This window comes from Halichoerus grypus, chromosome X, assembly GCF_964656455.1.
Source record: "Halichoerus grypus chromosome X, mHalGry1.hap1.1, whole genome shotgun sequence".
Taxonomy (NCBI): domain Eukaryota; kingdom Metazoa; phylum Chordata; class Mammalia; order Carnivora; family Phocidae; genus Halichoerus; species Halichoerus grypus.
Window position 1 is genome coordinate 63,472,592 of NC_135727.1, and position 26,962 is coordinate 63,499,553.

Below are 26,962 nucleotides of genomic sequence, written 5' to 3' on the forward strand. Positions count from 1 at the left end.
GTGCATTTCTTTTTTTTCCCAATTGTGCATTTCTTTTTATGACATAGATACCCTTCAATCTCATAAAGATAAAGTCATGCCCATTTCCAGACCACATGAAGAACCCATGCCTAATAGCAGTGAAATATCATAAATATTTACCTTCATAGCTTGGGGAAAATATAACTCTCCATTTTTTGTAGTACAGTGAATAGGAACAACGATATTAATGTTTGAAGACTCTAATATAATCTAAAGTTATATGTTGGACCTCAAAATGTAATGTCCAGTGGGTTTATCTCCTCTATTTAATGAAAAGAAATAATAGTTTTGATGTTCTAAGCTATGTTACCTAAAGTTATATATTGGTTTTTAAAATGTAATTAATAGAGAATTTATCCACTTAGACATATGTTCTGCAACTAGGCTCAAACTTGAAATAAAGTCCGGAAGAAAAGAAGAAAGAAAAAGAAAGAAAGAAAGAAAGAAAGAAAGAAAGAAAGAAAGAAAGAAAGAAAGAAAGAAAGAAAGAAAGAAAAGAAAAGAAAGAGAGAAAGAAAGAGAGAGAGAAAGAAAGAAAGAAAGAAAGAAAGGAAAGAAAGAAAGAAAGAAAGAAAGAAAGAAAGAAAGAAAGAAAGAAAAAGAAAGTCCTTGATTTCAGAGTGACTATTCCACAAAATAGAACCTTCCTGACAAAGGAATCTGACTACAGGTCTAGGCTTGACTGAGAGTTGTGCAAAGATAAAGCAACATTTACTTATTTACTGATTCAATGTAAAGATTTTAAAAAGTTGATGAAAAGTTTATTTTCTCTAGATTTACTTGGGGTATGTCATATTGCCAGGTCAAGTTAAGAATCAGATTTTATACATCAAGTCAGCTAAATTAAGATGTTTTTTTTTTATTTTTCTTTTTTTAATTTTTTTTTAAGATTTTATTTATTTATTTGACAGAAAGAGACAGCAAGAGAGGGAACACAAGCAGGGGGAGTGGGAAAGGGAGAAGCAGGCTTCCTGCTGAGCAGGGAGCCTGATGCGGGGCTGGATCCTAGGACTCTGGGATCATGACCTGAACCAAAGGCAGACACTTAATGACTGAGCCACCCAGGGGCCCCTAAGATGTTTTCTTTTAAAAGGGGGAAGGGATAGATATATATGCATGATAAAACCAAATGGAAAAATAAAGGGGGGAAATCAGAGGGGGAGTCGAACCATGAGAGACTATGGACTCTGAGAAACGAACAGGGTTCTAGAGGGAAGGGGGGTGGGGGATGGGTTAGCCTGGTGATGGGTATTAAAGAGGGCAGGTACTGAATGGGGCACTGGGTGTTAAACGCAAACAATGAATCATGGAACACTACATCAAAAACTAATGATGTAGGGGCGCCTGGGTGGCTCAGTCGTTAAGCGTCTGCCTTCGGCTCAGGTCATGATTCCAGGGTCCTGGGATCGAGCCCCGCATCGGGCTCCCTGCTTGGCGGGAAGCCTGCTTCTCTCTCTCCCACTACCCTGCTTGTGTTCTCTCTCTGGCTGTCTCTCCCTGTCAAATAAATAAATAAAATCTTTAAAAAAAAAAAAAAACTAATGATGTAATGTATGGTGATTAACATAACATAATAAAATTAAAAAAACCAAATGGAAATAGCAGTTTAGGTTATTAGACTTGGGTATCTATTAAGTATCATTTGGCTACTTTCATTTGCTAACTATTTCACACCTTGTCTAACCAAGAGTGGCTTTTGATTTTTGTAGGTTTTTAAATCAAGACTAATATTTAGTTGATTCAGTTGAAATTAATAGAATTCCATAGATTTTGGTTTTTATTCCATAACCATAGCCTCAATTTACCAAGTTACTCAAGTTTCACACTATCTTATTAAGGAGTAAGAATTTATTCAGCATAAAATACTAAGGACACTAAATATTAATTATGCATCAATTAAAGTTGTTAGCAGCTTCCTGCAGATAAGGAACTTGTTGAGAAAGCAGGGAACTGCTTACTGAACTTCTTGAGGTCTCTTCCAAGTCTAATTTTCAATGAAGCCTTTCCCTTGGTTTCTTATTCAATTGAAAGTATGAAATGACAATTTATAAGCATTATACAAAAACAGCTTAAAATAGATGTTTAGATTCTAACATTTAAACTTTTACCCTTTTATATTAATCATCTTTGCCAATATATTTCTGTATTATCAATTTTAAATTTATTAAAAAGTAACCTGGAGATTTTCTGGATTTTTCAGTTAAATACTTTGTTATTAATTACCAAGTATCTGCCATATAAGCCATCAGGCTAAGTTTCATTATACTTTGATACGGGAGTTTCTGCTTTAAAAAATTGTAGTTTATTTTAACAGTAACCTGTTTTGGAGTAGACAGAAATAAAGTATACTTGCTGCTTTAATCCCCAATTTGATAAACCCAGGTTTAGTACAGATAAACCCTGGGTAGTACAGATTTCCTGCCTCAAAGACTTTTATAACAAGTATCTAATTAATTTGGGCTACAAATAATATTTCATGTTGACTAGAATATTCAGTTTAAATGTAACCATGTGCTGTTCTGTCCCTATTCCCAGAAGTGAAGAGGAATATAATCTTAATGCATATATAGGAATAGCACATTTATAAGGTACACTTAAGAGGGAATAACCATTTTGAGAAAAATTAAATAATAATATGCTCTTGCTAATATGTGTTGGAAACAGAAAAGGCAGTTTAGAAGTTTGGTTAGTTTGAGAAAAGTCAAGCCATATCATTGTGATGTGAAGCACCTTGGCTTAATAAATTGTAGAGCTAGTGGCATAAAAATTTAAATTTGATTTATTTTAAAGATATACAAGTTATACGTAAGTTATACTTAACATTTTTTTTTCAGAAAATTTAGGACCAGGTGAAAGGAAACATTTCAACTTCATAAACTAAAATAAAATCTCATTTATGCTACTTTTTGTCTAGTCCAATTTACCATGACTGACTCACAGGAGTGGAATTAAACAGTACAAATGTAATGATATTTTCATATTTATGGACCCAAAATATTATCTCCCTTAAAATAATAATTTATTAGTCTTTTAGGAGAACTACAATAATTTGTTTTTGAAAACTGTACAAAACACCAGGTTTGTTAAAGGAATAAGTAAATAAGCTTCACCTGGGAATGATCCAAAAATAAAAGGAAATGAAAGATCAAATTTATTTAGAATATTTTGTTTTTCATTTAATCTTTGTTTTCCTTCAGGATTAAATGATCTTTAGGCTGCAACAATTAATATTTGAAAATTTGTGTCCTTATTTGTACCTTAAAATTGAGATTAGTAGCTTCTTCAACAGTAAAGTATAAGACAAATGAACAATGATTTTTTCTACAATTACTAGAAAATTACAATGAATATAATATTCATGGATAAAACTAAAATTGTTTCATTGCTTTCACAGGAATTAAATCCAACTTCTTTTGGTCATTGTCAATATGTAAGAGGCAGTTGACATGGTAAACTGACTTCGCTATAATTAAAGGTTTCATCTGAAGTCAATTTTCTATCTCATCAAATAATATTTATTGACTATCTTATTTTGAGGCCCAAGGCCATTGTAATCAGAGATTGTTACAGGTCATATTTGACCTATAACAACTTCTTATGAACATCTAATAAGGCACCTTAAATGCGTAACAGAGAAATACCTCTAATAATAAAGCTTTTAAAACCAAACAGCTCTTAACCTTTCTTTGGCTACAAATAAAGAAAATACATGCTTATGTGTAATTGTTTTAGGAATGTGATTATTCCATTAAAGGTAATGATTGATTGTTGGATACCAATGAGCATGAGTGCATTTGCCTTCTCTAAAAGAAACTTGGCTATTGTCATTCACTTTGACTTTGAGATGGTTGGCAACATTTACCAGTCTAGATGGCACTGAGAAGTTATACCTATAAAAACCATAGGAAGGATGGAAAGAACAACCAATTGCTTCCTGGGCAATGGGATTTGGTGATAAAATACTTCCAGGTGGCTGTAGTCCATACAACATTTGATTGGAAGAATTAGGTGCCTGTAGACACTGCTCACTTAAGTCTTCAAATGAACGATTTTTTGAATTGGTGATCCCCAGAGAAGATAACATGGAAACTTCCATCATGAGTGGGGCTAAACACTGAGAACTGTTGCTGCTTGCTAGTCTTTCAGGAGAAGGCAAGACAAGAGGCTGCTGTCGCCAAAAATTAGTTGGGCAAATCTTGTAGCAAAGGGGCAGGTTGATATTGTGCAGATACACCTCTGGACAGGGCGTTCCAAGGGAGCTTGTAGGTAAGTGAAATGTAGGCAGAGAGCAGGGTGGAAAAAGCAAGGAGTTCAAAGGAGAGGGAGCCCCTCCACTAGAGGTCACTGGAGATGAGCCACTGCTTCCACCTGTGAATGACAATCCAGTCAATGAACAATGAAATTGATGTTCCTAATGAATGAGTACTAATGACCATAAACATGCTTCATTCTTCTCTGGGAGTTCACAGTTCTTTTAACTTCTTTGGGAAAGAGTATGTTCATTCCTCTGACCAAAGTTGAAAAGAATACCTTTACTACTACCACTATTACTTTTAACACTACCATTATGTATCATGTATTGAGCATTCACCATGCACAAGAACTGTGCTAGGCACTTGGACATTTATCCAATGAATTACAAAAGATGCCCAAATAAATAGTACCTAGAGCCAATTATATCTTACAAGTTAAAAAAATAGTTTTTAAACTTTAAAAAATTTACAAAAATGAGTATTTGATTAAATTGAACAAATTGGTTGAGATCCTATAGAAAGCTTCAGTCTGATAAAAATATTGGAACACATGAAAATAATCTTTATAAACTAAAATGATATTTAAGTGCATTTGTTAAAGACAATTTTTAGTTTAAAAATATCAAAATAAAGATGAAAAGTTCATCATAATGTTGTCAGGTGATTTTTATGTTTGCCAAGCATCTACTAAAGTTAAGGATAATTAATTATAAGGTCCAGGATAATCTAGACTTTCCATCTTATTTTCGTGTTTGAATTTTAAAAATTTGGTTATTGACTAAACTTGATCAAGTTTTTTTGTGGGTTTCCTTTTTTCTTTGTGTTGCTGTTGTTTTTCTTAACTATTTTGTGTAGGTGTAGCCTAATTCTTTATTAACAAGGTGGCAAATATCTTTTATAATTAAGCATTCTAAAATTATTTAAAAAATGGTACCCATTTTCTTTGCAATTTGAGAGCAATCTGGACATTCAAATAATTAAGAAAACTGTGTATTCTAAATTATTAATTAACAATCATCTTTAGTTTGTTTCTTTTTTTTTTAGTGCACTTCATGTTGACTTGGATATTTTAAAAGCTTGCTGCCTAGATGTTATTAAAGTGCTCACATTTTTCTATGCAACTTTGTAGACCAAATTAATACAATCAATCCAGTGAAATATTTTACCAAATGATTAAACTCGATCTGTTTTCAATGTTATGGTATCATGTAAAATTCAACATAACTATAATGTTGATGATTTTCTCCACTATTATAAACTTGCATTAATGTTCAAAGACAAACAACTTTAATGGAATAAAGACAAAAGTGGTAAAATAATTCTATGTTGTTTGCAAATACTCTTTTATTTATTATTAAACACCAGAGACATGAAGATATACCTTTTTCCACCAGAAAGTTTGCATTGTCTAATTATTATTATTATTTAATCATGTAACGCACTACATGAGAACAAATTTCTTGCAAATATTTTTAATGCTTGTGGCAATTAAACTAATTGTGATGACTTAGTGTTGTTTTCAACATTTATTTTCCCTACTTACAGTAAAAGGAAAATTAGAACTAAGTGATGGTAAAATTTAATGGATATCATTTTAACATGTGCTGAAAGTTTATGAGAAACATATTTATTTCAATATCCAATATATTTGCAAATAAGGCCACAAATGTACCACAGGCAGATTCTAAAGAATGTGAGCTAGTGAGATGCTGAAGAATCCAGGTGAGATCTGGAGATCTCGGGATACATGATAACTTAAGAAGCCTAAAGTCAATAAATCCACCATTGCCATGGCTCTGTTCTTTTCCTTCAAGCCAGTTCCCCCCTCTTTTTGCCTCTTACTTCCTCATCAAGATAAATATAAACTCACTTTCGTGTAAACACACATTTTCTGGCATGAACTTATCCCTTGTGTAGTATTTGCTACAGAGGTTCTGACTGTTGTTATTTCATTAACATTTAAAAGTAAACATTAATAAAACTTTTCTTACTTTGTGTGTCTGCACCAAAAGTTTTAAAATCCAGAGTGAGAGAAGGCCTCCACGGGTAGATCTCTAAAAGCCCATCCAATACACCCCTGAAAAATAGATTCAACTTTAAGCAAGTCCAGAGTTCAATTCCTGAAAATAATGATTTATGTAAACTTTTAAGTTATTTCATTATAGTTTTTAGGGGTCAATACCTGAAATATTTTTCTTTTATAGCTATACTGCTGAATAAAAATCACAGTAATTATTCCCTGAATAAAAGCCTCAGGGATCTAGAATAAGCAATATCTTAAAGGTGGGTTGAGAGGGAAAAGGAGGAGGCAAGATTTTACAGACAAAACACTAGATTCCTTTCCTACTACCTACTAGTTTGAAAACTTAAGGCCTCTGAGTCTCTGAGCCACAGTTTCCTTATCTGTAATACTTATGAAAAAGGCTATATAAATATTAGATACGATTGTAATGTTGCTTACCTGTTTCTTCCGGGATCTCTAAATCCTTTCGCAAAAGGATTCCTGTCTATTTTCAGTTTGGTAATCTATGGATTCAAAAAAAAAAGAAAAAGATAAAGCCAGTGTCCTCAGTAATAACATTGTCATCCTTGCTTTTAATGGTTACAACAATCACAAAACACTTCAATGTGTAATGTGGCACATTCAACTAATATAAGCATATTGTTAAGTTGAATTTGGAATGGTTACCTCCTTTCTCACCTGGCACTTTGTTCTGCTCTCCTTTCTAATACAAGATCCACACAATTCATAATCAAACTTGCCTTGATGACAGTGCAATACGACTATGTTATTTTTTTTAATTGTGGAAAATTCAATCCATATAGTGCAGCTTGCCTCTATCCAGAAAGTCCCTCTGGGGCCAGCCCTGCTTTCCTGGGACCAAGTTGTCCTTACCTGCTGGTTTTGGTAAGCTGTCACTGTGGTGAACTCAGTTTCTTTAAAGAAGAACGTTTTAACTCCTTCAGTGGGCAGGGACTGAATCCTGAACAGGTCAACCTTGCTGTCCTGTTCCATCACATGCACACGGGGCTTGTACTTATGCATGGACTGCAGAATGATCTGGAGGAGAAATCATCAAATGTTTGCCTAGAAAGTGGCTTCCCGTCTGCAACACTGGTTTCATCTCATTGGCACCCCCATCATGCCCACATGCAAAAGTGAGGCTAAACCAGAAAGGCTTAGTTACACACACAAGGACTTTTCTGTGACATTTTGTTCTGGACAGACATGCTCAGGGCTAAGAGGTTTCCAGATAGGAGCATCGCAGCAGCATTAGGCAGCGGTGATTCCATTTCCAGATGAAGCCCTTTCCTATTTCCAAGTGTGGGTGACCATGTGATGTCCCCAAGTATAACTAGGATCTGACTGCCTGCTATAAGTTTCCTGGGCTTATGGTAAATGAAGGGCAGCCACCTGACATACCCCACCTCCTAATCCCGGGGGCCTCCTTCTCTTTTTTTGTGGCTGGCACAGGGCCAGGCCAGGCATGGCAGGAGCGGGATGCATATGGGAAGAAGACTCAAGATCCAGGTAACCTGAAAATAACCTCTTTCATAAAGGTGAGTTGTGGAGGAGATTTCTGTCATACCATGTCAGACAGAAGGTGCTCATCTAAGAGAAGGTAATCAGAGCCCACAGTGATTGCCCTGGAGGCTGAGAAGCAAAAGAGAGCTCCACAAAGTGCATTCCCTTCCACACTCCCAGACCAGGCATTATGGCTTAAACAAATCTCATTTGGTCTTCAAACTCCCTTCACTCACCATTCCCAACCTCAGCACTCACAGGAGCTACTTTGGTCACAAGCCCAGAATTTGAAGAGTTCCTAACGACCATCTGGGAGAAGCATCCCACACCTCTCTAGGGTGACATGTAAGCTGATGATGCCTTGGCACCTCCATTCCCTCCTCAGTCCAAAGGATTTCAAATACTTACTTGGCCTTTGTCATCCATCTCATTGTTGGTGAGTTTCAAGCGATCAAAGCTGATGATCTGTCGCATCCAGGTCTCTCCAGAGCAGGGCGAGTCTGGGTGAACATAGAACCTGGGAGTGATGCATGAGTGGTCTGTATTCCCAGCTACCATCCACTGTGAGCTGTGGTACACATACCTAAAAAAGCACAGAGTGTGGCTTTAGGTGAAATGGGCCAAAGCCAGGTGTGTGGGAGAAAGGCTGCCAGATCCAGTTCTAATGGCATTTGCCAAGGTTTGCCTGCTAATCCCAAAGGCAACTAGTAGAAGATCCAACTTTATTTCCAAAGGAAGTTCAGGGACAAAAAGCAAACTGTATACAAACATATGTTATTAAAATGCAATGAAGTTCCAGGGCGAGTATAACATCATGGGATTTGAGTCTGGTTTGTATTTCCTCACAGAAACAGCAACAGAAATTGATCTAATCCACTTTGCTGTGCAGAGACAGACTAAAAATCCTTGTCTCTAGCCAGAAGCATCAGAATCAGAGAGAAAGCAAAAGGGTGAGGAGGGTGTCTGTCCAACCCACCTCCACCAGTGACCTTCAAAACCCTTTCACCAACAAGGCTTCACATCAGAATACCGTCTGAAAATCTAGCCCATGAGGCCTTGGGGCTGATTTTTACCCTGTTTCTAATCTCAACCACTTAACTGTGCACTGCATTCCCAAGCCAGCTCAAACACAAGAAGCAAACAACTTATTCTATTTACAAGCTGCAGCTCCAGTAGGCTCTTGAGCTGCGCTTTCACTTTGCCCCTCAAATCCAGCACTGGGCATGATGCGGGCTCTCTCTTAGAAAGGCTAGACATCCAGTTCAGTGGAACACTCACAGCACGAGTAAGGGCAGCTCCTGCACAACCCCCATAGCCTCTAAGCCAAAGTGCTGGCATAGCCGTGCATCTGGGATGCTAGCACTGTAAGACCTTTTGACTTTAGATCAATTCGACCACTATTAGCCTGCTTTAAGTAAGGAGCCTGTTTCAAAATGAAAAGTTATTTGTAATTTCTAGGACCTGGCCGCCGCTTCAGGAAAGAAGCTAAGGAAGGAAGAAATGATAGACCTAAATGCGATAACTGCTAAATTAGCATTAGATGGTAAATCAAGACATCACTCCAGGACCCTGAGGCCAAAGTAGTACAGCCCAGAGCCCAGTACAGCCCCAGAAGCACAGTAATTTCTCCCTAAATCCCTTCAAACAACTTCCTTCCAAGCTGCCTGAGTCCATATCCTCTGTAGTTGGCACAGCCAAGGCCGGAGCAATGGGTAAGCAAAGGGTTTGGAGTACACTGAAACACCAACTGGCACCTGCTCCAGGAGTGAGAAGAAAGAGAAGCAAGACTGCTCTTCTCAGTCTGAACTTCCATTTGAGTGAGAATATTCAACTCCCAAAGTCCATAGGAGAGCAATACCACCCCCTATGGTAGAGCTTTCAATATAGCATTCTCAGGTTCCATAAATCTGAATCCCCATTCCCAGAGTTGGCCTGCAGTACCCTCCTTTGGGCCTGGTTACCTATAACGTTTGGAATCTACTGGCACCACGTCGATGGCCACATAGTACTGCTTCCCTGGGTCCAGCCCTTTCACTTTGACTCGAACAGAGGGGAACATCCGCCTGTGGGAAAGAAAATAGCCACTGACCTAGTGCTTTTGGAGATATTTGGAGTGGGATGGGGTGGGGGACAAATGAAAAGTGAAGAAATTCACTGTACCTGCCCCATTCTAGGACAGATTCAAGGAATGATATTTGCTACATGAAGAAAGATTGTTGGTTGTACGCTTGATTGAACAAGTTCAGGATTGCTGAGTGGAGCAGAATATTCTTACCACAAAGCTTTTTCCACCCTACTCCCCACCACCACCATTAATAAAAAACTATATAAGAGAAAGTAGAGAAAAAACTGTGCCTGACCCCTGAGTTTTCAGTGGTACTTTCTGTGAGGCAGATTTGGGAAAGACTAAAATTAGGAAGATTCATGCAAAAAAAAAAAAAAAATTACCTAGCTGTTGTGATGCTGCCCCAAATCAAAAGGTGAAAGCAGAAAAGCCCACCTCAAATTGTCCCAGGCTAGCTTGGGATGGTAGGCTGGGGACCTGCTAGATGGCATATCGTCCACTGATAACTGTGAGGCTTTAAGGAGAATTTCTTTTTTTTTTTTTTTTTTTTTAAAGATTTTATTTATTTATTTGACAGAGAGACACAGTGAGAGAGGGAACACAAGCAGGGGGAGCAGCAGAGGGAGAAGCAGGCTCCCCACTGAGCAGGGAGCCCGATGTGGGGCTCGATCCCAGGACCCTGGGATCATGACCTGAGCCGAAGGCAGACGCTTAACGACTGAGCCACCCAGGCACCCCTTTAAGGAGAATTTCTTGAAGTCACTGCCTACAGGAAAGAAAAGCTGAGCCACTAATAGTGCGATTTATTGAGAGGCAGTAACTTTCCAATGCCTGTGGGGGGCAGGGGTAAGGACAGATACAGAACATAAAACTGGAGGCACCACATTTTATGGGCTCCTACTGTGTGCATCCCTTGAACAGCTTGGGCAGAACCAAACCTGCCAGCCTTGGTAATGATCATCTCAGTCCCAATGTCATGGAATCTCTTCCACAGTTCAGATCCTTGAAGCTCCACCTGGATAGCATCTTTCTCTTCCAGATTTTTGCAGCTGTTGTCACTGTCACTGCCGCTACAGCCTGAGAAAGCAGTTGCTGAGGGCTCAGTCTTGGGTCGCTTTTCTGCTGGACACAGAGACGCCAAGAATTTGAGAGAGGTTCTCAGTTCCTGCATCCCCTTCGTGGTGATGCCTGTCTTGGAACAGACTGGCCTGGTCTCTTCCCTGGGAAATTTGGAGGTAGATACTCAAGTTCCTCACAACACCCACTGTGGCCCCCCGATGGCGAGAAAGGGGCCCAGGTCGCGTCCTGGGAAAGGTACCGTCCTTCTTCAAATTTGCCCATCCTTACTCTCTCCGGACTTTTGGACCCTGAGGCTGAATCCCCTCAGAATCTAAGTGCCTGCCCACTTCCTACCCGGAGGAGAAACAGCTACCGTCTGGCTCTCAGGGCTTGGGGAGGTTGAAGAGTCTAACTTCTCCACAAACATATAGGGAAGTTCCCCTTCACCGCAAATGAACCACACAGCAATACGAACTGAACTTGGAGGCTCTGACGCTTCCCCTATAGCCAAGTGACCGAGGTGTCCCCGCGGCCCCAAACGTGGCCACCCAGCTGGACCAAACCGTCCTAGTGTAGGGCTAGCAGTCCTCTCTCAGCTTCGGGAGTGGAGCTGAGACTTGCAGATCAGCATGCTCGGGTAGCAGGCTCAAGGCTTTGGGGCTGCGGTAGGAATACTTACCGGGCTTCTGGCTCTTCTTCCCTGCAGCTCTGCTCCTTCTCTCCTCCTCCTCTCCGCCCTCTTTTTCCAGCAACTCAGGCTGCATCTCCTCTCTCAAGTCTTGCAATTTTCTTTTCCCGGATCTCCCCACCAAGGCTTCCACCGAGAAGGCAAGCGCCCGAGAGCTCAGAGCCATCCCCGGAGGGGGTGAAGGGAATGTGCAGTGCAAAGTTTCAACCTGAGCTGGGTTAGGGAGGGAGAGGGAGGGAGGGCGCAGAGGACAGGGCAGGGAGGGAAGGCAGGAAAACCCCCAAATTAGAAAAAAAAAATTCTGGATCTATAGTCAACGAAAAAAAAGTGTATGTGTGTATAATTTGTATATATATACACACACGTGTGTGTGTGTGTGATTTGTTTCTTTAAATAGAATGAAAGTAGAGGAAGATCAAACTTTAGCCAAAGTCCTCTGGAGTCTAGTCTCCCTTCCCTTTGTGGTTTCCTCCCTCCCAGTGGACATGTGCAGACCATCAGTCCTCAAATCGCTGATTCCAGGACCTGGCAGAGCACAGAGATTGGCAAGCACAGGCCTTTTAGGGAGCCGACCTGCCTCCAATAGCTGCTCAGGCCGCTTGGATTAGGAGATACTGTTGCATCCTACTGAGTGAATACCAGGCTGGTCACAGCGTCCACTGTTTGTTTTGGAAACTGTCAAGTTATACATACACACACACACACACACACACACACACACGCACACACACACACACATATATATATAATAAGCAAAACCATCATGAGTGACACTTCAGAGTCTGAGGGGTAGAGGTAGGGGTGGGGGTGGGGGTAGGAGTGGGGGTGGAGAGAGGGTTGGGGGTGGCAGGAAAGAGGCCCCCTGAAGAGGGATACACAAAGTTATTGTTTTACATTGAACTGTGAAATTCAAAGATATGCGAAATAATTGCTCACGAAAAGCAACTTTTTCAAAGTCCAAATATTATTTAACCAGATTCAGAGAAGTGTATCTGGGTCTTTTGTTTTGCAACAAGTGCACTGGGAAACGTAGAGGAGTGCAAGCTTTCTGGACAAGTTTGTTCTAGAGTCTAGCTCTCAAACTGAGTGGGCCATGTGCTAGTCTATCCTATCTATCCAGGTGGGGAGGCTAGGACCTGCATGGTCAGGAGACTCCCAGATGCCTACTGTCAATGCTCAGAGTAAACCTGGGCCTTCAAGCCCTGCCTCTACTGGAGCCCAATATTCCTATACACAGCGTCTTCTTACTCATATGACTTAATCATCAAAGACAACCTAAGGACTCCAGGGCCACTAGCAAAGCACCAACCTGAAATTTGTTCCCAACAATGCTTCACCTCAAAATGTTGGGCTCAAATAATTTGTGTCCCCTGGAATATATTCCTGGGCTGTGATTTACTTTTCCTTAAAATGGGTAAGCACTCTTTTGTGTGTGTGTGTCAGGAAGAAAGTTGCTTACCACTTCCTAGGAGCATGTCTATGCATGTAGATATGAGATGTCTGCCTGTATGCATGGGACTTGGTCATCCACTTTTCATCAGAAATATGAAATCAAACACCCCTGGACTCTATTGCAGACTGCATCCTAACTAATGACATTTGTATTTGTTTAGAAAGGTTCTCCTATTCTTCTCTCACATGTTTGTTCAAAGAACATTTAAAGTCAATCAAACTCTGTTAAAAATAGGATAGAACCTGAATGAACTGATAGTATCTCAGTACTGCAGTTTGACAATAAAAGATTTCTTGTGGCCTATTAGTTTCAGCTCCTTCTGGAAAAGTGTGAGGTGATAATGGTGGTGGTGGTGGTTGAATGGGGTGGGGGGAGAGCATGTCCTGCTGATCCATGGGAAAGCAATTTTCAGGCAATTAGGCAATTGGTTATGACTTTAAGCATCTGATGATCTCAGATAGTATGGAAAGGGTTAATTACAGCCTGAATGCTGCTGAACGGTTTGGTTCAATAATCAATTATCCACTACTTACCATGCAGGGCTGGGAAAGACACGATCCTTAACCTGCAGGGGCAGAATGAAGCACAACATGCAAGGGCAATGTACAAAGCACTTGGGCTGAAAAACAGCCAGGTCTGGGTGTGATCTTGGCCACATCTTTATGAGCATTTGTTTCTTTCTGCAGCCATTAAAGGGGATGGGGATGATATTAATGCATTTTCCCATCCCTTCTTATTCAGAAGATATGCTTTTTTATCTATTGTATGTTTTTAGCTAAAAGACTCAGCTCAGAAACAGAAAAGTCAGAAGTTCATTTGTTAAATTTAGAGTGTTAATCACAATGTACCACTTACATTACTGTCTCCTAATATGGGCATTTTCTTGCTTTTGAATGATTACTCATTTTATTGCTAAAAAGCAGGAAATTACCTTGTGTAGCAGGGGAAGGTTTTGCTTAGTAGTTTGTTTTTTTTTTTTAAACCAGGTTTCTGGAAAAATAAGGCAAAAGATGTTTGTTGCAATGTCCATTCTAGTATTTCAGACTATCCACTATATGGTGTGATATTTTAAATCAAACAAATACCGTATCTTAGGATATGTTCCTTTCTTAGGATAAACTTATTCCTCAATATTTGTAACACACAATATTTATAACTTAGTCATCCAGGACTTTTTATTTTGTAATCTAAACTTTTTCCATTCGCATTTCAGTATCTATCTAATGAAATAACTGGGAGAAATGGAGCTCAGCTCTCCCTCATATGTACGGGACTAAGGTGTAGTTAATTCCTGTTTACTTTTATCTGAGAGAAAAGTTATTGCAACTCACAGAACCAGCTTTGCAATATGTTCAGCTGCTGAAGCACTGGGCTACCAGGTACTGGGGGCATGAGGGAGAAACATTTATGTCAGTAATTCATTTTCCACAGCTGGGAGTCTCTTTTGAGTATTCTCTTTTTTTAACCAGAACACCCATGAACCTCTATAAGAGATTTTTCAACCCACATGTAACATGCAGGGAGGGAGGCCCTGGGACTCATAGGTACCCACATTAGAAAGAAGAATAATTTTTTAAGAAGTATGACAACTGGAAAATACTTACAGTAAGATGTTGATTTTGAATTACCCAAAAAAAGTTAAAACCAGAAACACAGAATTTATCACTTGAAGGAAAAATGAATTTGTGGTTAACACAAATCTAGTCGTTTCAAGATAGATAGATTGATAGATATAAAGAGGCTATAGATGTGTCTTAAAGGATATATGGTTTATTAGAGCTCTTAGTATGAAATCTGAACCTGTTTTAAGGAAATAGCAATAAATTTGCAATTATTTAATAAAAATTCCAATATTTTCTTAATTGCCATAAATAGACATGTGAATTAAGACATGCACAAAAGGGGCGCCTGGGTGGCTCAGTCTTTAAGCATCTGCCTTCGGCTCAGGTCATGATCCCAGGGTCCCTGCTCAGCGGGAAGCCTGCTTCTCCCTCTCCCACTCCCCCTGCTTGTGTTCCCTCTCTTGCTGTGTCTCTCTCTGTCAAATAAATAAATAAAATCTTAAAAAAAGAATCAGAATTACCTCCAAATATGCTTTATGATTCAGCCCCAACAAAAGTGGGCTAGGATTTGAGAAATGGCAACATTTGCCAGTTTGACAGTTTCAAATAAATAATTCTGACGTAGCAAAGTATCACCAGCACAGATCATTTGACTAGTGATATATCAAGTTTATTCCATCAATGAATTAATTGTTGGAAAAAATAATACTCTTTAAGAAAAATTATTGTGTTTCTCTAAAACCAGGTAAAGGCTTATTTTATACCCTACCCACCACACTATCTCACCAAATGACTGCATGCCATCAACACAGTTAAAACTCTGACTTCAGATCAGTGGGGCCACCTTCCTCTGGCTCTGTGTAATCTGGGCAGACATGAGCCCAACAGAAGTAGATCCTGCCACTAAGGAGGAAATAGTCCTGAGCTTCATACACTGGGCCCCCCAAATTTCATGCCCATTTAATTTCTACTTATTTCTTCCTTGGTATTTCCAATATGTTTTCCCCTCCTTACTTTGGCACCCCACCCCATTATGCTCGGGGCATGTGAATAAAGTGTTAAAAGTTTCCTTCCCTATATTCATAACGATCTGTTTTTGATCAGGACTTTTCAGTACCTAACATCCACAGAAATATTGATTTTGGGAAACATTTGGGAGTAGGTAGAGGGATATTCCCTAAGTCCTTCAAAACACCAAAAGTAGGCAAACACCTACCCAGCCTATGTTTAAAGATAATCTAAGCCTACTTTTACCCACTATCTTCCTTCCCAGGGATGCTATATTAACATTACCATGCAAAAAGCTGATCCTGCATGAAGCTAATATTTCCAGAGTTAGGACACTCTGATCAGTATTTCCAAGGGGCAAAAGGGTAGGCCTTAATAATAAAGCAATAGAAATACAAAAAGAAAGATACAAAAGAAGAACCACTGAAAACAACAAGGACCTCAATATCTGAATTCATCATGTTTTAATTACTGGGGAAGAAGGAGAGCATGAAGGAAGAGCAAAGTCACTGGTTAATATGTGTTGGCAAATGAATGCCAGCCTTTAATAAACTGGGTCCACAGGACCATGATGTATACCCTGGAGGCAACTCACTCTGGTCACTGCTGAATTAGGGGACTGACTAAATCATCTCAGAGGAGGCAGTTAAGTAATTGCCGCTTAAACTTTGGACTTTGTACCTCTAGCCTAAAACTTGACTCACCTGAGAGCACCTAAAAAAAAAAGGTTGATAAAAAGTTAAAATGCACATATATTTTTATATCTTATGATTGTGAATCTAGAGTCATTTAAATTGTGCATATTCATATTTCTCATGGAAAGTAATTAATGAATTTTTTCAAGGCATTATACCAGTAACTCTTTGGAAAAGAATTGGGTTAGGAGGTTTAGTCTGTAGCATTTTATTAAATACTAAATCACTCTGTATCACTTTTCACAATTGATTTCCATTCTCAGATTGTGGTCCCTAGTTTAAACTGAAACCTAGTCATTACTTTCCATTTTGGCAAGCTTAAAACTTTACAGTAATTTTTACTGACCCACACATCCTCATTTCTTTCTCCTTGTCTAAGGACTAGCTAGAATATCTCTTGATATTTTAATAAGTTTTGCGGCTGGAAGAAAAATTTTACAATGGGCATTTGTGTGTATGTGTGTTTGCATGTGCTGTGAAAATGACTACAGGTTTATATTTTAAGTAAAAATGTCTAATGATATGCACAGAAAAGGTGACAGTAAGCATTTTCCTCAAGAGTGATTTTTTTAACAGAAATTCTACCCTCTATTCCCCATCATTTTATTTTGGCATTGAAAAGATTTAAAATTCAGTTTTGAGTGGGATTTTAGTGAGTTTATCCAGCACGGAGTCACTGTTCACTTTTCCTCTAGATGATGTATTCCTAAAAACTGGAGCCACTATAGAATGTCTATGCCCTCCAGGGCACCAGAGCTGGTTCAATTTGAGGATATTGGTTTGACAGAGATCTCAGTCTATTCCATCAAGTCCTCCAGAAACTATAAGCCAGACTAGATAAAGCTGCTATGGAGGGATCTGCTAATAGAAGACTCAATGGGTTTCTGTTCCCACCTCCTACTCAATCTCAGTGTCTCTTTCTTTTTTTTTTAAAGATTTAATTTATTTATTTGACAGAGAGAGAGGGAACACAAGCAGGGGGAGTGGGAGAGGGAGAAGCAGGCTTCCCGCGGAGCAAGGAGCCCAATATGGGGCTCGATCCCAGGACCCTGAGATCATGACCTAAGCAGAAGGCAGACGCTTAACCACTGGGCCACCCAGGCACCCCTCAGTGTCTCTTTCTTGATGTCTCTCTGACATGCTACTTCAATTTTTTGTGTATATTTTTGTCTCAGTCTCTTTGTCTCTCAGTTTGTGTCTTTCTTTATAATTCTCTCTTCTTTCCCTTTTTTGTTTTCTCATTCTTCTGTTTAGTCCTCTCTTTCTCCCTCTCTGCTGCTTTTTGTCTTATATTCTCCCTCCTTCTAATAGCCTTAGAAGGCGTCCATGGAGAGGAGTAAGTTGTACTGAATTAGCCATGCCAGCCTACAGCAATTTCCTTGACACTCTTTTCACTATCAGGTGCCTTCTTTACTCTCCTTCTCTAGCTTGAATGCAGGTGGTGTGTGTGTGTGTGTGTGTGTGTGTGTGTGTGTAGGGTTACAACACAGTGTACTAACTAAAGCTCTGTTGAGAAAAAGAAGGAATAAGTAAACGAAAAAAGGCATCTCTTGGCACACTCTTCTCCTCCTCCCACTGGGGGTAGCCAATGTCCCATATTTTGAGGGCTCAGACATCCTCCTGAGGGTGAAGGACCGAAGTCAAGTCAGTGCAAAGAGAACTGAGAAAAAGCCTTCTGGCTAAATGATCTGGAGCTCTTTGGGGAAGAACCTGAGGAGAAAGTATCACTGCTCAGAGACCTTCTGGTCATCTCTCAGTGCTAGACACTTGCCTCTCATTTGAATATGCTTCTGTCAGATATGGCTGAGTTGTAGACCAAAGTCCTCACCTTCTAGTAGGGCAAGTAGGCCTCTCCCTTTAGCTCCCTTGCTCTCTAAACCTGCCCAACACCTGCTTACTGGGCCTGGGGGCCTTCTGGCAGAGTCCCTGCTTAAGAGAGGGACTATTACTAGGTCTTTATGGTATCATTTCATACCCTCAAAAGACAGGCCACATTTAGCCTTCGTTCATTTTAAGAACATTAACATTCCACTTGGAGTGCCCCAGGAGAGGTTTCAGGATCCCTGTCACAAAGCGCCTTTCCCCACCCCTGCAGGAGTGCAGAAGAAGATAAATTTAATAATTATGACTTCAGCTGCATGTTCCTAACTTGACTAGTTAGATTTGCCTAGTGATAGCTAAAAAGAGAGGCAGATGTTGAGAAGAATTTTTTTGCCCAAGGTCCCCAAAGAAAACCCACAGTCTGACCAGTAAGGCTGGGGTTTTTACATGTGAGACAAGAAGTATTTGGTCACAGTGTCAAGAGGCCAGGCCAGCCTGTGGTCAGAAAGCTGAATTTCAGTCTGGGTTCATTCCAAAATGTCAGCACCAACTCATCAAAGTCCAGAGGAGAGTGGCCTGGAGCCAGGGTGCAAAAGAACATGATGTTCTGGCATCTAGCTGCCAGAGCACCACTCGCTACTTCCTGGGATGGACCCAGCACACACCTTCTCCCACATGGAAAACCGCATTGACTAGAGGCCAACCATTAAGGTACAATGCAAGTCTGTGATTTTATTTTTCAAGTCATTATTTAAAAACGAGTTAGTTAACATATAGCACAATAGTTTCAGAGTAGAATTTAGAGATTTATCACTTACATACAACACCCAGTGCTCATCACAACAAGTGCCCTCCTTAATACCCATCACCCATTTAACCTATCCCCATGCCCACCTCCCCACCAGTAATCTTCAGTTTGGTCTTCATAGTTAAGAGTCTGTTTTATGGTTTTCCTCTCTCTCTTTCCCCCCCATGTTTCATTTCTCTGTTTCATTTCTTAAATTCCACATATGAGGGAAATCAAATGGTATTTGTCTCTCTCTGACTGACTTATTTGGCATAGCATAATACACTCTAGCTCCATCCATGTCTTTGCAAATGGCAAGATTTCATTCTTTTTCATGGCTGAGTAATATTCCATTGTATATATAGGGTAGTTTTATTTTTAACTTTTAAGGAACCTCCATACTGTTTTCCAGACTGGCTGCACCAGTTTGCATTCCCACCAACAGTACACAAGAGCTCCTTTTCCTCTACATCCTGTCCGCCACTTGTTTCTTGTGTTTCTGACTTTAGCCATTCTGATAGGTGTGAGGTGACATCTCATTGTAGTTTTGATTTGTTTTTACCTGATGATGAGTGATGTCAAGCATCTTTTCATGTTTCTATTAGCCACCTGGAAGTCTTCTTTGGAAAAATGTCTATTCCTGTTTTCTGCCCATTTCTGAACTTGATTACTTTATCAGATATGCCATTTGCAAATATCTTCACCCATTCCAAAGGTTGCTTTTTAGTTTTGTTGATTGTTTCCCTTGCTGTGCAGAAGCTTTTCATCTTGATGAAGTCCCAATAGTCCATTTTAGCTTTTCTTTCCCTAGCCTATACTTATCTAGTAAGAAATTGTTAAGGCCAGTGTCAAAGAGGTTATTGCTTATTCTCCTCTAGGATTTTGATGGATTCCTGTCTTACATTTAGGTCTTTTATCCATTTTGAAATTATTTTTGTGTATGGTGTAAGAAAGTGGGCCAGTTTCATTCTTTTGAGTATTACTGTCCAACACCGTTTGTTGAAGAGACTGTCTTTTATCCATTGGATATTATTTCCTGCTTTGACAAAGATTAGTTGACCATATAGTTCTGGGTCCATTTCTGGGTTTTCTATTCTGTTCCATTGATCTATATGTCTATTTTTGTGTCAGTACCATACTGTATTGATCACTACAAATTTGTAATATAGCTTGAAGTCTGGAATCATGATGCCTCATGCTTTGCTTTTCTTCTTCAAGACTGCTTTGGCTATTCAGGGTCATTTGTGGTTCCATACAAATTTTGGGATCCTTTGTTCTATCTCTATGAAAAATGCTGGTGGTACTTTGATAGGGATTGCATTAAATATGTAGATTTCTTTGGATAGAACAATATTTGTTCTTTGAATCCACAAATATGGGATGTTTTCAATATCCTTGTTCATCTTCAATTACTTTCCTAAGTGTTTTATTGTTTTCAGAGTACAGATCTTTCATCTCTTTGGTTAGGTTTATTCCTAGGTATCTTATAGTTTTTGGTGCAATTGAAAATAGGATCATATGTACAATGGAATATTACTCAGCCATCAAAAAGGATGAATACCCAACTTTTATATCAACATGGATGGGACTGGAGGAGATTATGCTAAGTGAAATAAGTCAAGCAGAGAAAGTCAATTATCATATGGTTTCACTTATTTGTGGAACATAAGGAATAGCATGGAGGACATTAGGAGAAGGAAGGGAAAAATGAAGGGGGGAAATCAGGGGGAGAGACAAACCATGAGAGACTAGGGCTCCAAGAAACAAACGGAGGGTTTTAGAGGGGAGGGTGGTGGGGCGATGGGTTAGCCCGGTGATGGATATTAAGGAAGGCACGTATTGCATGGAGCACTGGGTGTTATAGGAAAACAATGAATTCTGGATCACTACATCAAAAATGAATGATGTATTGTATGGTGACATAACATAATAAAATTAAATTAAATTAAAAAAGAAAATAGGATCAATTCCTTCATTTCCCTTTCTGCTGCATTATTGGTGTTTAGAAATGCAATTGATTTCTTTATGTTGATTTTGTATCCTGTGACTTTACTGAATTCGTTGATTTTGATTCTAGCAATTGATTGATTCTAGCAATTTCTTGGTGAAGTCTTTAGGGTTTTCTACATAGAGTACCATGTCTTCTATGAATAATGACTGTTTGATTCTTCCTTGCCAATTTGGATGTTTTTTATTTCTTTTTGTTGTCTGATTGCTGAGGCTAAGTCTTCCAGTATTACGTTAAGTAACAATGGTGGAAGTAGACATAACCCCCTAGCCAGCATATATTTCATAATATTTTCCTATAATATTTTATATTTCTTTTGTGTTGTTTGTAGTCTCTCCTTTCTCATTTGTGATTTTACTTATTTGGGTCCTTTCTCTTTTTTTCTTTGCTAAGACTGGCTAGGGGATTATCTATTTTATTAATTCTTTCAAAGAACAAACTCTTAGTTTCATTGATCTGTTCTACTAGTTTTTTTGTTTGCTTGTTTCTATTTCAGACTTCTGCTCTAATTTTTATTTTTTTCCCTTCTGCTGGCTTTAGTTTTCATTTGTTGTTCTTTTTCTAGTTCTTTTAGGTGTAAAGTTAGGTTGAGTATTTGAGATTTTTCTTGCTTCTTTAAGTAGGCCTGTATTAGTATATAGTTCCCTCTTAGGATTACTTTTGCTGCATCCCAAAGGTTTTGGACCATTGTGTTTTCATTTTCTTTTGCTTCCATGTATTTTTTTATTTGTTTAATTTCCTGGTTGACACATTCATTCTTTACTAGGAGGTTCTTTATTTGTATTTCTGGTGTTCCCAATTTTTTTTTTTTTCTTGTGGCTGACTACAAGTTTCATAGCATTGTGTTCAGAAAATATGCATGGTATGATCTCATTTTTTTGTAGTTTTTGAGGCCTAATTTGTGACCCAGTATGTGGTCTGTTTTGGAGAATGTCTCATGTGCACTAGAAATGAATGCATATTCTGCTGCTTTAGGATGAAATGTTCTGAATATATCTATTAAGTCCATCTAGTCCAGTGTGTCTTTCAAAGCTATTGTTTCCTTGTTGGTCTTCTGCTTAGATGATCTGTCCATTGATGTAAGCATGGTGGTAACATCCCCTCCTGCTATTGTATTATTATCAATGAGTTCCTTTATAATTTTTATTAATTAATTTATATATTTGGGTGCTCCAAAGTTGAGGGCATAAATTTTTACAATTGTTAGATATTCTTGTTGGATAGACCCCTGTATTATGATGTATTGCCCTTCTTCATCTCTTGTTAGAGTCTTTGGTTTAAAATCTAGCTTGTCTGATATAAGTATGGGTACTCTCATTTTGTTTTGTCCTCCATTAGCATGAAAAATGATTTTTTATCCCCTCACTTTCAACTCGGAGATGTCTTTGGATCTAAAGTGAGCCTCTTATAGGAAGCATACAGATGGGTCTTGTTTTTTAGTCATTCTGATACCTTATATCTTTTGGTTGGAGCATTTAGTCCATTTTCATTCAGAGTAATTATTGAAAGATACGAATTTAGTGTCATTGTATTACTTGATTTGTCATTGTTTCTGGAGATTTTCTGATCTTTCTAATCTTTGTTGCTTTTGGTCTTTCTTTTCCACTCAGAGTCCCCTTTAATATTTCTTTTAGGGCTGGTTTAGTGCTCATGAACTCCTTTAGTTTTTGTCTGGGAAAGTCTTTATCTCTCCTTCTATTTTGAATGATAACCTTGCTGTATAGAGTATTCTTAGCTGCATTCCCCCCCACCCCCGCATTCATCACTTTGAATATATCATGCCACTCTTTTCTGTCCCACCGAGTTTCTGTGGCAAGATCTGCTGCTAAACTTATTTGTCTTCTCTTGTAAGTTAGGGATTTCTATTCTCTTGCTGCTTTTAGGATTTTTTCTTATATTTTGCAAATTTAAGTATGATATGTCTTGGTGTTAGCCTGCTTTTGTTGATTTTGATGGGTGTTCTCTGTACTTCCTGGATTTGGATGTCTTTTTCCTTCCCCAGATTAGGCATGTTTTCAGCTATAATTTCCACAAATAAATCTTCTGCCTCCTTTTCCCTATCTTCTTTTGGGACCCCTATGGTATGAATTTTATTACACTTCATGGATTTGCTGAGTTCCACAATTCTATATTGTGATCCAATATTTTTCTTTCCCTCTTCTTTTCAGCTTCATTATTTTTTGTAATTTTATCTTCTATATTACTTATTCATCCCTCTGCTTTTTCCATCCTTGTCATCATTACATCCAGTCAGTTTTGAATCTTGGTTATAGGATTTTTTTTTATTTTGGCCTGACTGGTTTTTAGGTGTTTTATCTCTGCAGTAAGGGAAATCCTGGTGCCTTCTATGCTTTTCTCAAGCCCAGCTAGTATCATTGTTATTGCTGTGTTAAATTCTGGATCAAACATTTTACATATATATATTTTGATTAGATCCCTGGCTGTGACATTTTCTTATTCCTTCTTTTGGCATGAATTCCTCTGTGTTGGCATTTTGTCTAGATCTCTGTCTTCTATGTGTTAGGAAAGCCTGTTATGTTTCCTCCTCCTGAGAGTCATGGCTTTATTAAGAAGACGTCATATGGGGCGCCTGGGTGGCTCAGTCAGTTAAGCGTCTGCCTTCGGCTCAGGTCATGATCCCAGGGTCCTGGGATCAAGCCCCGCATTGGGCTCCCTGCTCGGCAGGAAGCTTGCTTCTCCCTCTCCCACTCCCCCTCCCCTGCTTGTGTTCCCTTCCTCGCTGTCTCTCACTGTCTCTCTCTGTCAAATAAATAAATAAAATCTTTAAAAAAAAAAAAAGAAAACGTCATATACTGTCTAGGGCCTGGCACTATAGGAGGTGTCTCTGATGTATGTTGTGTGCACTCTGCTGCTGTGTTTTGGCTGCTCTATTCCTCAGGTCGGTCCTCTGCAGAGTTTCTCTTTGCCTGGAGTGGGGAGTGTTTGGATCTTGGCCAGAGTGTGGCAACTTTTAACTTGGTGTGCTCTAGTCTGCTTGTTAAAAGAGACATGATGTTATTTCCACTAGAGCTAAAGCTTTGCAGAACTCTATGGTCCATAGATCTGGTGTGTGCTGCAGGTCTTTGCTGGTCCTCTGGGGGAGGACCCTGCTGCTCTGGTTCTCAGGCAAGCTTGCCCTAGAAAAGCAGCACCTGCAAAGCCCAGGGGTATGGGGCTTGGTGTAAACGGTTTAGCCTGCCACTTTTGGTACTGTGCTGCTTACTTAGTTTATGCTGAGAAACAGGGGAGAGAAATGGTACCAGCTGCTTCCTTTGTCCCAGAGAGGGGAGTTCGTGTCCCATGCTATAAGGGATGCCTTCTCAGAAGAGCAAACAATCTCCCTGTGTGTGTCCCAGGCTTCCCTCCGGTCCCTGCCTTCACTCTGACAATGTCTGGGCTTTCTTCAGTGCAGTGCACCTGTGCTCTATCTGAGGCAGACTGGTTGAGTTTTAGAACTCCAAACTTCAAGGGCCTGGCATGGCAGGGACCTGTGATAGTCATCCTGGGGAAGGTTTAACCCTACTGAATTGATGCAGGCTTGTCCCAGCAGGGCAGTAGCACCAAAGCACAAGGGGTGGATTTTGGTGTACAGTGCAGCAAAGAGCCAGTATCCATGTTAGCCACCATCAGCAGGTGTGTCTGCACCTATGTTGAGGGGGAGAGGAGGGAAATAATATCTGCCAGCACTTTTGTCCCTTGATATTCAATGCCACCCCTCCCAGATGAGCTCCAGGAAGGTGTAACCGTCTCTTCCAGTGCAACCCAGGGGATCCTCAGATTACTCCAACCACTACCAGGCTATCTTTCTTCCACCACAGGAGCACTGTAATTTCACCAGGTTCCACAATAGCCATGCCATGGACCTCTAAAACTCTAGTCTTTGAGCCCCACTAGCTGTAAAAACTCACAAAAATCATTTTTCCAGTCAATGTTTTTGGGGGAGTGTTTTCCTTGTGTAATCCCCTGTGAGCTCCTCTCTCTCTCTCCTCTCTATGACCAGAGCTTCCTTCTCTCCACAGCACCAACAGTCCTTTTCTCCCACAAATCACATTTCCATACCTCTTACCTTCCATGATGTGGCCTTTTCTTCCCCTCTAGTTGTACATTTTGTTCTGTTAGTCCTAAGATCAATTTCTTGGATATTCAGAATAATTTGATAGTTATCTAGCTGTGTTCAAGGGATGAGGTAAGCCTAGGGTTCTACTACTCTGTCATCTTACCTCCTTTGTCTCCACATTCAGTGATTTTCTTTTCTTTTCTCTTTTTTTTTCTATTTTATTATGTTATGTTAATCACCATACATTACATCATTAGTTTTTGATGTAGTGTTCCATGATTCATTGTTTGCATATAACACCCAGTGCTCCATTCAGTACATGCCCTCTTTAATACCCATCACCAGGTTAACCCATCCCTCCACCCCTCTAAAACCCTCAGTTTGTTTCTCAGAGTCCATAATCTCTCATGGTTCATCTCCCCCTCCGATTCCCCCTCCCTTCATTTTTCCCTTCCTGATATCTTCTTTTTTTTTTTTTTTTAACATATAATGTATTATTTGTTTCAGATGTACAGGTCTGTGATTCAACAGTCTTACACAATTCACAGAGCTCACCATAGCACATACCCTTCCTAATGTCCATCACCCAACCATCCCATCCCTCCCACCCCCCTCCACTCCAGCAACCTTCAGTTTGTTTCCTGAGAATAAGAGTCTCTTATGATTTGTCTCCCTCTCTGGTTTTGTCCTGTTTCATTTTTCCCTCCCTTCCCCTATGATCCTCCTTCTTGTTTCTCAAATTCCTCATATCAGTGAGATCATATGATACTTGTCTTTCTCTGATTGACTTTTATCACTTACCAAAATACCCTCTAGTTCCATCCACGCTGTGGCAAATGGCAAGATTTCAATATTTTGATGGCTGCATAATATTCCAGTGTGTGTGTGTGTGTGTGTGTGTGTGTGTGTATCACATCTTCTTTATCCATTCATCTGTTGATGGACATCTAGGCCCTTTCCATAGTTTGGCTATTGTGGACATTGCTGCTATAAACTTTGGGGTGCACATGCCCCTTTGGATCACTACATTTGTATTTGGGGTAAATACCCAGTAGTTCAGGGGCACCTGGGTGGCTCAGTCGTTAAGTGTCTGCCTTCAGCTCAGGTCATGATCCCGGAGTCCTGGGATCGAGCCCCGCATCGGGCTCCCTGCTCGGCGGGAAGCTTGCTTCTCCCTCTCCTACTCCCCCTGCTTGTGTTCCCTCTCTCACTGTGTCTCTCTCTGTCAAATAAATAAAATCTTTAAAAAAAAAAAATACCCAGTAGTTCAATTGCTGGGTCACAGGGTAGCTCTATTTTCAACTTTTTGAGGAACCTTCATGCTGTTTTCCAGAGTGGCTGCACCAGCTTGCATTCCCACCAACAGTGTAGGAGGGTTCCCCTTTCTCCACATCCTCGCCAACATCTGTCATTTCCTGACTTGCTAATTTTAGATTCTGACTGGTGTGAGGTGGTATCTCATTGAGGTTTTGATTTGGATTTCCCTGATGCCGAGTGATGTGGAGCACTTTTTCATGTGTCTGTTGGTCATTTGGATGTCTTCTTTGCAGAAATGTCTGTTCATGACTTCTACCCATTTCTTGACTGGATTATTTGTTCTTTGGGTGTTGAGTTTGATAAGTTCTTTATAGATTTTGGATACTAGCCCTTTATCTGATATGTCATTTGCAAATATCTTCTCCCATTCTGTCAGTTGTCTTTTGGTTTTGTTGACTGTTTCCTTTACTATGCAAGAGCTCTTTTATCTTGATGAAGTCCCAATAGTTCATTTTTGTCCTTGCTTCCTTGCATTTGGCAATGTTTCTAGGAAGAAGTTGCTCAGCTGAGGTCGAAAAGGTTGCTGCCTGTGTTCTTCTCTAGGATTTTGATGGATTCCTGTCTCACATTTAGGTCTTTCATGCATTTTGAGTCTATTTTTGTGTGTGGTGTAAGGAAATGGTCCAGTTTCATTCTTCTGCA

At 39.6% G+C, this 26,962-nt stretch overlaps 1 protein-coding gene across 1 annotated transcript; it reads right to left on the reverse strand.

The window, feature by feature from the left end:
• Positions 1-3,769: 3,769 nt before the first annotated feature.
• Positions 3,770-11,778, reverse strand: TBX22 (T-box transcription factor 22). Its single transcript, XM_036118190.2, has 8 exons — positions 11,604-11,778; positions 10,804-10,987; positions 9,762-9,863; positions 8,209-8,383; positions 7,171-7,335; positions 6,736-6,800; positions 6,266-6,351; positions 3,770-4,389 (listed from the first exon to the last, which is right to left on the reverse strand). The coding sequence occupies exons 1-8, from the start codon at positions 11,776-11,778 to the stop codon at positions 3,770-3,772; spliced, it is 1,572 nt and encodes a 523-aa protein (XP_035974083.2).
• Positions 11,779-26,962: the final 15,184 nt, after the last annotated feature.